We start from the raw sequence: 11,948 nt of genomic DNA on the forward strand, positions 1-11,948 counted from the left end.
TTCCCCGGGGCCAGCAACTTTAGCATCATCTGGGAACTTGTTAGAATTTCAAATTCTTGGGTCCCACTCTAGACCTACTGAAATCAGAAACTCTGGGGATGGGGTCGCAATCTGTATTTTAACAAGCCCTCCAGGTGATCCTGATGCTCACTAAAGTTTGTGAACCACGCCTTTCCGCTGAACGTCTACGTCTAATCAGACTTGAAGGTCTGCTAATTCTCCTAAATTGGTCCCCATCTCTCAGGCCTCAGCCACAGCCACATTTTTAGCTCCTTACCATCTCACTTGAATGACTCCAGCAGCCTTCACCTGCTCTTCCGGCCTTGCCTGGTTTCCTCCTAAAGCAATCCTCCAAATCACCACCATTAAGATCTTTCTTACACACAAACACAAATACTTCACTCTTTTGCCCAGACCTAAACTCTAGTCACAGCGAATTACTTCAGTACTTGCTGCTAGCTAGTACACTACACCGTGTCCTACCCTGTCTTCTACACACAGCCCTGGCCTCTGCCCAGAACGCCCTGTCCCTTCAGTTGTGCAGCAAACTTTTCAAAAACTACTCTTTGCCTACCTTTTTATGTACTTTCCAGAGTTCTACTAGCACTGACCAATTTTCATTTTTGCAACCTTTGTGATTTAAAGATTTGTATTTCTTTAAGAAAAGCAATGTTGGCCATCTCCCCTATGTACTTATTTATCACTTATGGTAATACTAATAACTAACAATGGTTGAATGCTTTCGTATGTCAGAAACTATATTAAATCCTTTTAAGGATTACATAGAATGAAATAGAAAATGTTTTATAAGATGTCATGTGCTATGTAGTAGGTCTATTTCATCAATCAAGAGCAGAGATCACATGGATTATTCTTTTTATGATATTTCTCCTCTGGCTTCACCCCTTTAACAGAAATAGCAAGTAGTGTTTAAAACTCTGGAGTCAGCTCCCTGAATTCAAAAGTGGCTAGCTCTGCCACTTACTAGCTGCATAATAATGGCTTAGGGCACCTCTTCTGTAAAATGGAGACAATGATGGTTATTGTTATTAAACACACACACACACACACACACATACACATTAGAGTTACTGCTGTTGAGGATTAAATGAGCTAATGTATGTAAAGCACTAGGGATCCTGCCTGGTGCTTAACATGTTATTTGTTGTTATTATTTATCATGTCCTATTCCTAGCATTTCCTAGGAGCAAACTTTTTCACACAAAATGAGACAAAGCATGGTAAACTGGAAAGAGTATCATGTTTTAGAATCAGAGAGACCAGAGTTCAATTCCTGGTGCGTCTACTTCTTAGCCCTAAGATCCGAAGCACATTAATTTTTTGAGCCTCAGTTTACCCATTTCAAAATAGAGGCTATTAATAGTACTACTTAGGTCTGTTGTAAAGATCAAACAAGAAAACACACATAAAGTGCTTAGTTTAGTGCTTCACACACAACATGTATCCAATAACCAACAGCTTTTTTCTTTTTTTTTTTTTGAGATATCATTAGTTTATTATAAAAGAGAAATGGAAATTATTTACATGGAAAGATTTCAGACCTTACTTCAGTGGAATGGGCAGCTTCCTTCACATGAAAATCATTTCAACAATGACTTGTTTTAGTCTACATACTTTCTGAGAATGTTACCATCTCTAAATAAGAGATAATCCTTGTCATGTAGAATTGCTCTGGTGCCTCTATTCTGGGAGAAGAACTTTATCTCCAGCTTTCACACTAACTGGTTGAATCTCTCCACCTTTCCTTTAGAGCCTGATCCAACAGCTACTACTGTCGCTTGCAGGATTTTTCCTTGAGATTTTTCTGGAAGCATGATGCCTCTCCTTTGGTTACAATTTCAGCTGCACTCCTTTCAACTAAAACTTGGTCAAAGAGGGAAAGAAACTTTCTAAATGCCTGTCCTGCCATACTCAACTTTTGCACTGCTGCCACAAGGAAAACAATAGCTATTTTCACTACTAATAATAACATGGCAGACTTTGTTTGATTAAAATATGTAATATTAAAAAGCTGCCAAAGTCAAATCCTTCAGAATGATCCCATGAGTTAAGTATGATATTCATTAGATGACGGAAATGAGGCTCAGGGAGGTTAGATAAGTTTCTCAAAGTCATCTTTCTCAAAAATGGTAGACTAGGGATTCTATCCCAGGACTGTAAATAATTTTTTATACCATGGTGCCCTCCTAAGATCCATGTCACAAATCCTCACTCAACAAATATATACAAACCATCTGTGTTTCAGGCTCTGTCTCTATGCATATACATTTTCCATCTTTCTTTCACAGAAGCAGGACAATAACTAAAAATAATAGCATTTATTGAGTATTTATTCTACACCAGGCACTGCCTCAAGCACTTTACACATATTAATCTGTGCTGATTGTATACCTACCCCTCCTTGGACACAGCATGGACATAACAGAGAACTGCAAAACTCCATTTCAAATAGAATGTATGGATAGTATGCTTTATTGTTAAAGTTTATTGTTCTCATAATTACAGGCTACAATTTAGAAGTTTGAAACAGAAGAGAAAATTCTTTAAAGAGAGCCCAACTAAACTTTAACAAGTATGTAGAAGGTGGTTAAAACTTTGTAAGTAGTGCCACTGAGCTCTCAGGAATACTTGTCTGTCCTTTGAAAGCACAGGCTCTGCAGCCAGAGTCAACGACGTAAAATGTAATCACAAATGACTCTAAAACATTCATCCTCCACAAGTGAGCATGGAGAGAAAGAGCGATATATATATTTATATAATATATACATACTTTAATATTATATTGGTCCACTGAGTATACATATTTTAACAAAAGATAAGAGTCTGTGTAATCCAGTTAAACATACAGAAGATTAGGGTATACTTATTACATTGAAGATTGGTGTTTATAAGTTACAGATATTTAATACTTTCCAGAGTGGTTTTTTAATTAAAAAAAATATTTTAAAAGCATTTCAAACATCTGTTCATTTTCCCAGTGCAAAAGAAGGTTATTCAAGTCAACTTACCTTTATCCTGAAGTATAAGGGGAAGGGGAAAAAAACCCCAAAACGACTACCTATCACAGCTCCCAACACTACCTTCTCAATCAACTTTTAGCGGTATATCCATAGGCCACTGGATTAGTTTATCAAAATTAAAGCCTTACGATGATTCAGCCCTTGCTTCATATGTAGGACTTTTATGCTGAAATGTTTCAATTTATAAAAGTAGAAAAAAGTTAGCGTGCAAGAAAGTGGTGTAAGTTTGCTTTAAACTGCAGCAGTCCAGCTGTGTGTGGAGAGGAAAAAAAAGCACCATTTCAAGATGAAATGAATTGGATATTTTGGAATTTATTCATAGACTAGGCAATAAGTTACTCTGATTAACACAGATCAATACCACCTTGACTTGGTGACCACAGAGACTTTTAATTATTTTGTAGGTGCATTTTTCTTTATCTTGGTATTTAATACATTACCTAAGTCAGTAACTGATGTTAAAAGAAAACTAAGGTTATTCCACAGTTTACAGCCTACATCACAGTCTATTTCAAATTCAGCTTGCCTGCTAGGTCAGTTTTACAGGAGATAGACTTTTAATACATGAAGAGCTTTGACAATTTGACAGGTCTCTTCTCTCTCAATTAAAAAAAAACAGGATTTTTTTGCTAGCCCGCCAATTTTATAGGTAAAAACCAGGAAGAGATTAAAATACAAAGATGGACAAAAAGCAATAATATGATTTAATACACATCACTTTTCCCATTTGTATTCGGTGAAAGTTTTTACATTTCAAGTAAGTGAGCCTTCATTAAAGAAAACAAAATATATATATAAAAAAGTTTAAAGTACCTTCCAGTTCTCACATGCTGAAGTTTCTTCTGCAAAGTACAAAAATAAACCTACCATGAACTAAAGGGGACAGTGCCAGAGCAATGGCAGAACAACTGCTATGTTAGATTTTTGCTTACCTTACACTGGTGGGTATATGTTAAGTGATAGATTTTCTCCACTGTCTAGCACTTAAAATTATGGAGAGGTATCTGTTCATCTAAAATTCTTTAAATCCAGAGAAAATTTTTTAAAAATATATTTCACATATGAGGCTTTAACATTTTTATTTAGGAAAAGATTGAGTCTGAAGCTATAATGGTTCAACCTTAAAGCATCCCTTTTTCAATAGTGGAGTCAATTTATGCAAAGTATTTTTCCTATAAAAACAAACTGAACAGTATTTTAATTATAAGGAAATACAAACATATGCTTTAAACTAGCCAATTTGCACTATCATCAAAGAAATAGGATGTTCTTTCCCTTCCCCTCCCTCAACCATTCAAATCAAAGAATACTGCAAACTTTAAGAAACCCACTGGCTATCATCAGAGTAACTACAGAACAAGGGTAGCACAGGGATGAAACTATTTCTCTATATTCCAGAAGGCAGAAGCTTGGGTACTCTAGATTTACAAGTAAAAGGAGCACAGGCAGGCAGAAGCTCACAGTAAATACACATCAGAACAGGAGCATAGGTGATGTTGTCTGACTGGGTTACTGCTTTGATGGGGGCGGGGGGGGGCAGGAAGACAAATCTGAAATGGAGTTAGAAACAAAAACAAACTTTTGTCACATTTATAGGAATCTCAAACCTTTTGTATTCCCATGCTCATAGGTAGTTTTGATACACACTGTAAAGAGCTTCAGTATTCAGGAAGAAGAATATTGTATGGTTGACAAAGAACAGGAGAATTCTTCATGCTTCTGATATCTCAGATTTGCTCAGTGCAATAGCCAGTTCTAAGTCTTCCTGCTCTTGCTGATTTAGTCGGGCAAGCCTCTGGTCTTCCTCTCTCTCACTTTCCCTCTTGGCCCATTCAATCATATCTTCTTCAGAGGGATACTGTCATTTAAAAGATGGAAGAACATTAATGAGTAAAACAAAAAGAAAAGAAGGAAAATAGTTGTTACAAAGAACATTCACTACTTGTTTCACCTACAGGACTCTGGAAATAGTCTTGTTACTTATTAATTTTTTTTCCCCTGAAAACACATTTAGTTTTACCAGTTATTAAATGTGGTTTAATTTTAAAAATTATTGCAGTCTACTGATAGAAAGTCTATAAAACTGGGGCGCCTGGGTGGCTCAGTCGTTAAGCGTCTGCCTTTGGCTCAGGTCATGGTCCCAGGGTCCTGGGATTGAGCCCCGCATCGGGCTCCCTGCTCTGCAGGAAGCCTGCTTCTTTCTCTCCCACTCCCCCTGCTTGTGTTCCCTCTCTCACTGTGTCTCTCTCTGTTAAGTAAATAAATAAAATCTTTAAAAAAAAAAAAAAAAGAAAGTCTATAAAACTAAACATTAAATCACTTTTAAAAAGTAGAAATGCTTAAGGTGAATTAGCATATTTATCAACGGGAGGGCTAGCCTTTTAATCTAATGTAACATTTATAACTTCAACTTCAGGGAGCATCCTCACATGATGAATCATTTCAACTTAATCCCACTGATTTCCTACCTTATCCTTGCTCTCAGGTACAGAAAAACTATGTAGCAAAGAATATGCTGATTTTGCTATACATAAAACAAGAAGTACTGGGTATAATAAACAAGATGTGGACCAAATTATTTTTTAATGCATTATAAAGACTTTTGCAGGCACTGAGAACTTTTTGACTTCATCTAAATAAAACCATACACTTAACATCAATAAAACCTTAAACCTTAACGTTATGTCAGGGAAATATTTTTGTCTAACTAAAACAGCAATGTTGAGAGACACTAAATAAAAAAATTTTACTTGGTTTGAAGTCCTGTCATATAGAGGAATACCACAATGGGATGAAATGAAAAAAATTTATTTTAGTCAGCTCTGGGAGAATGCAGGGTAAATATGGAAGGTTAGTAAATTAGAACTGTCCAAATAATTAAAGACTGTTTAGCTCTTTTTTTTAAAATATTTTATTTATTTATTTGACAGAGAGAGACACAGCGAGAGCAGGAACACAAGCAGGGGGAGTGGGAGAGGGAGAGGGAGAAGCAGGCTTCCCGCCAAGCAGGGAGCCCGATGCCGGGCTTGATCCCAGGACCTGGGGATCATGACCTGAGCCGAAGGCAGACGCTTAACCGACTGACCCACCCAGATGCCCCAAGACTGTTTAGCTCTTGACAACTGTATTTACTTCATAAAATCGACATTTACATTTTAAAAACGCTACTATATAAAAACCAGAGTTTCGCTTTCTATTCAAAGATCCCTGGCTTTATCCCCTCATATAATAGTTACTGACAGGTCTCCAGAAATCATCAAAACTTTATACACAAACAAACATACACAGTTACAAATACACAAGCTCATTATTGCCATTATTCATCCAGTGGACAGACAAATGACTCTCTAATGGCCCATCATCCATAACAATTTGCAAAATAGTAAATGTCAAGATTTTATTTATATTGTTTACTAAGACTAAAAGAAGGGTTTGCAAAACAACTGGTCTACACATCACAAGGACTAAGACTACTAAAATCATTTGTGCCATGGAACAATGTTAGAAGCATCGAAACAGAATCAAATTCTGGTTGGGGGAGGCATATAGGTCATTTTTAGTAAGTTGGTAAATTTAGTTGAAAATGACGCAAATTTGGCAGACTCCAAAGTAATCATTGAAAACTCTTTAAACTGTAAATGGAAAGATTTTTTCCCCCAAACAGCCCATTCACAGTACTTACAGCACTGAAGTTAGCAAAATTGCTTGGGTCAGCCTCTTTATTGGTAGTGGTAGTAGTAGTAGAAGTGAATGAATCGCAAAACATATCAGGATCTTTTTCTTTGGGGCTATCATTGTCTGGGAAAGGCTGAAATGGATCATTCAGTTTAAAAGGATCAGAAGAATCCAATTTGTTGATGGGTCTTTTCCCTGGATCAAAATCATTACAATTAACCAGCAAATAGAGCAAACAAACACGCAAGAACATGAACACAGAGAGCACTAAAGAACTGGGGTTGGGGGAATGGAGGTAAGTGCCTAAAATATACATTCTTAGTATGGTCTTAAATGACTACACCAACAGTCTGTCCTCAAAATTTTCACACACAATCTCTCAAATACATTCCAGCTCTATGTAGCTAAATGAAAAAATAGCAAAGGGGAAGGGAACAGGCCAGGAATCATATTTTTGCCCAGAGTGTAAACCTTGTCTTCCCCAAAGCAGTGTGTTCCCAAAGAGAGGGAGAGGAAAGGATGAAACAGGATGAGGATGACAAAAAATAAAGACAGAAATGGCCTCTGCTGTTGTAACTTCAGCCTGATCCAGCTGTCCACTAGTAGCAGTCTAAGGGCAAATGACCTTTGAAAAATGACCATATTCTTCTGATTTTGTCTCTAGATCTATATATAACACCTGGGAACACGATTAAGAATTACCTTGGAAAACCTCACCTACTTTTTGCCATCTACAATATTTCAAATTGAAGAATAAAGAGATGTTTTGAAGTCTGGGGTCTAAATCTTTGTGGTTGTGGATAAACTCGTATTTGACCAAACAACAGTGTACCCTTGCTGAACTCATCACCATTCTCAAGTTCTTCAATTTTAAAGTCTTAACTTAGTACTTCTTGAAAGAAAATGATAAATATACGTGTTAAAATATTTTCAAATATGCACTTTTCCTAAAATGTGTTAAACTGGTAATAGCAATTATAACAGTCTTTCCATGAGTGTAGCAGCTTATGAAAGATGTTCGTATCTCATTAGATCCTTCCAACATTCCTGGGAAGGTAGGCAAATTAGAGTTACTGCCACCATCTAACAGCTCAGACAGCTGAAGCCCAAACATATGAAATTACACACTCAAAATCACAGAGCTAGTCTGAGGACATCCAGAATTAACAGCCAGATCTTTAAGCTCCCAGTCCAGTACTCTCTCCAACAAATCATCCTTTTTTCCTTAATACTTCTATAGTGATATATACTCACTTTGCTGAAGACCCTTAGATTTACTTAACGCACTAGTATATTATTTTACTTAGGATTTTAAAAATAACTTTGCTATTGGCATCATACACGTGTAAAACTTAAATGAGCAAATTGACTCATTTTTTATTTAAAAAAAAAATTAATTCCAGTATAGTTAACAGTGTTATATTAGTTCCAGATATACAATACAGTGATTCAACAATTCTGTACATTACTCAGTGCTCATCATGTTAAGTGTACTCTTAATCCCCTTCACCTATTTCACCCATCCCCCACTCACTACCCTTCTTGTAGCCACCGGTTTGTTTTCTATAGTTAAAAGTCTGTTTTTTGGTTTCGTTTGTCTCTTTTTTTCTTTATCCACTTGTTTTGTTTCTTAAATCCCACATATGAGTGAAATCATATGGTATTCATCTTTCTTTGACTTATTTCACTTAGCATTATACTCTCTAGATCCATCCATGTTATTGTAAATGGCAAGATCTCACTCTTTTTATGGCTGAATAATATTCCATTGCATATATATACATACACACACACGTATACACACACATGCACACGCACACACACACACCATTCATCTTACTCCATTCATCTACTGATGGACACTTACTTGGGCTGCTTCCATAATTTGGCTATTGTAAATAATGCTGCTATAAACATTGGGTACATGTATCCCTTTGAATTAGTATTTTTGTATTCTTTGGGTAAATACCCAGTAATGAGATTGCTAGATCCTAGGACAGTTCTATCTTTAACTTTCTGAGGAAACTCCATACTGTTTTCCAGACTGGCCACACCAGTCTGAATTCCCACCACCAGAGTATAAAGGTTCCCATTTTCCTATAACCTCATCAACACTTGTTATTTCTTGTGTTTTTAATTTTAGCCATTCTGACAGTTGTGAGGTGGTATCTCATTGTAGTTTTTATTTGCATTTCCCTGATGATAAGTAATGTTGAGAATCTTTTCATGTGTCTGTTGGCCATTTGTATGCTTTTCTGGAGAAATGTGTGTTCATGTCTTCTGCCCTTTTTTTGTGTGTGTGTGCTATGGTGAGCACTGTGAATTGTGTAAGACTGATGAATCACAGATCTTCTGCCCATTTTTTAGTTAGATTGTTTGTTGGCTCATTTGTTTTTTAATATATTCTGACAACCTTAGCCTCTAGCAATATATGATATAGGCTACTTTTCCTTAAAAGATAGAAGTCACTTAATTTGTTTACCTGATTTTTCAACAGATAATTGAGTATTAACAATTGTACACTTTAAGTCAAAAAAGAGAAAAATTATCTGCCCAAGAAATACCACAGGGAGGTTATTATGAAAGGCAAGCATAAAAATCTGTAACTACTGTGGCTAAAAATTTACCAAGGAATGATACATGATTATTAAAATAACCATGTATCAGACGTATCTTCTCACAGAACAGCCTAGCAGTACTACACCTACTCAGGGGATTGCCCTGTTAGCCACTTCTTGTGAACTTTATTATCTTTGTTAAAAACAAAACACTAAAAGCATTCAGAATTTGTTCCTGGACAAAAAAATTACTTTTATAAAATAAAGGAGTCTCTTATTAGGTAAGTAAGATATTACTTTCCTTCAAGAAAAACAATACTTTCCTTTAAATTGTTATGTTGCTGAATTCTGGACACCAAAAAGGCCATATATTTTCACATTAAAAGATTTAAGGAAGACTTCACATTGGTCAGGAAAAGAACGAGACTTCAAATTAATCTTTTCTTACAGAAATTAATTTAAAGTACCAAAATGAAGGAAACTGTTGTGCAAATGGTAATCAATGAGTTTCCAGAAAGCAAGCCATTTCACTGATACTGTCCTCTTTTCATTTACTGCCCTCTCTAAAATGAATTAAAAAGAAATGAGCTCTTGCCAGAAAAGGGGTTCACGTTACACATGCTGGCCTTTTAGGCACATGTCTGTCATTCTGTACTGAGGTCGGAACAGATGACAGTAGCAGGCTTCTGCCATGGTTTTTGACTTGTTTTGTTGAAAGCCCTTTATTTAAGTCTATAAAGCTCACACCAATATTCTTCAGAAAGAGAAAAAGCATCTCAGTTGATTTAGGAAAGATACCAACTCTCATACCAGGTGGTGGTGGGCAGGGTCTTGTTGGAGTTCCAATCTTTGGTGGCAGTGCTGGGGGTACATCTTCACTTTTGACTGATGTTTCCTCAAGCACATTGTTTTTAATGACCACATTGTTGACAGAGCTCGATGTGGCTGAACTAAAAGGATCTTCGTTGTTGACCTTTGTTTGAAAAGAAATGTGTATATGTGGTTATATAAATTATACCAACCAAAAAATATATATGGTTATGTCACATTTAGAATAATGATCTTCAGTATTATGCAGCTTTATTTATTTCAATTCTGAGAGCACTAACATGTTAACCTTTGCATTTGGAGCCAAAAGGGAGAAATATTTTAAAAAACTATTCTATATGAGTAGTGATTATAACATCATTACTTACTAAAGCAACAGATCATACCAAAACAAGCCAACTCTGGATTAAAAGTTTTTCAAGCTTTAGGCAGTACAAAACCACCTGAGGTCCATTTTAAAGGGACTATATGTTTTTCTTCAAATGAGTATCTGATCCAAATGATAATCAAAGAAAAAAAAATACTGATTCCACACTTCCCAATGCACTTAAATATAGGAAAGATTTAATACTAATGACAAAGAAAATGGCATCTTGAAAAACATTAAAGACAATGTGAAAGTCAAATTTTTTTTTTTTTAAAGATTTTATTTATTTATTCATGACAGACAGAGAGAGAGAGAGAGAGGCAGAGGGAGAAGCAGGCTCCCAAGGAGCAGGGAGCCCGATGCAGGACTCGATCCCAGGACCCTGAGATCATGACCTGAGCCGAAGGCAGACCATCTGAGCCACCCAGGCGCCTGAAAGTCAATTTTTAAAAGCAAATTAATCCCATAGAATAAGTCTTTTTTAAAAATTTTATTTATTTTTTTAAAGATTTTATTTATCTGACAGAGAGACAGAGAGAGAGGACACAAGCAGGGGGAACAGCAGGCAGAAGGAGAGAGAGAAGCAGGCTCCCCACTGAGCAGGGAGCCTAACACAGGGCTCAATAACAAAACCCTGGGATCGTGACCCCAGCCGAAGGCAGATGCCTAATCAACTGAGCCACCCAGGTGCCTCTAGAATAACAAGTCTTAATGGGGGTCTGAAGACTCTGCCTTTCTAATAATGAGAAATTAACTTTTCTATAATGAATCAGACATTGTGATTTTATTTATTTTTTTTAAAGATTTATTTATTTTTTAAGATTTTATTTATTTATTTGACAGAAAGAGAGAGCACAAGTAGGCAGAGTGGCAGGCAGAGGGAGAGGGAGAAGCAGGCTCTCTGCTGAGCAGAGAGCCGGACATGGGGCTCGATCCCAGGACCCCAGGATCATGACCTGAGCCGAAGGCAGCCGCTTAACCTACTGAGCCATCCAGGCGCCCCAGACATTGTGACTTTAGATCTCTTCAGGCCAGTGTTTCTCTACAGTACTACTTACATTGTGGGCTGGATGTAATCCTGTGTTGTGGGGAGCTGGATACTGTGTTGTAGGATGTTTAACAGCACCCCCGGTCTCTATCTACTAGATATGAATAGTCCCCCTTCCCAGTTGTGACAACCAACAATGTCTTTATTTATTTATTTTTATAGATTTTATTTATTTATTCATGAGAGACAGAGAGAGAGAAGCAGAGGGAGAAGCAGGCTCCCTAGGGGCAGGGAGCCCAATGTGGGACTCGATCCCAGGACCCTGGGATCATGACCTGAGCCGAAGGCAGACGCTTAACCATCTGAGCCACCCAGGCGCCCCAAAAAGGTCTTTAGACAATGGCAAATAATTGAGGGTGAGGGTGGAGGGAAAATAAATCCAGCTGAGAACTGATGATATAGACAATTTCACATATACTCTAATTTTACTC

At 36.9% G+C, this 11,948-nt stretch overlaps 1 protein-coding gene and 1 pseudogene across 6 annotated transcripts in view; both read right to left on the reverse strand.

Annotated features, from left to right (window-relative positions):
• Positions 1-1,229: 1,229 nt before the first annotated feature.
• Positions 1,230-3,188, reverse strand: LOC145721042 (10 kDa heat shock protein, mitochondrial pseudogene; annotated as a pseudogene).
• Positions 3,189-3,333: 145 nt separating this feature from the next.
• Positions 3,334-11,948, reverse strand: part of EPS15 (epidermal growth factor receptor pathway substrate 15) — a 138,508-nt gene continuing 129,893 nt past the window's right edge. For 5 of the 6 annotated variants that reach the window (XM_081816902.1, XM_081816900.1, XM_081816899.1 and 2 more), the window contains 3 exons: positions 10,085-10,247; positions 6,724-6,911; positions 3,334-4,899 (listed from right to left, as the gene is read on the reverse strand). In XM_081816902.1, the coding sequence (XP_081673028.1) occupies positions 4,753-4,899; positions 6,724-6,911; positions 10,085-10,247 (498 nt within the window). In that variant the 3' untranslated portion in view covers positions 3,334-4,752. The remainder of the gene's footprint in view (positions 4,900-6,723; positions 6,912-10,084; positions 10,248-11,948) is intronic. The other variant, XM_081816903.1, reaches the window with a different exon arrangement.

This window comes from Leptonychotes weddellii, chromosome 4 (assembly GCF_054177405.1).
Source record: "Leptonychotes weddellii isolate Sample4059 chromosome 4, ASM5417740v2, whole genome shotgun sequence".
Lineage (NCBI taxonomy): Eukaryota > Metazoa > Chordata > Mammalia > Carnivora > Phocidae > Leptonychotes > Leptonychotes weddellii.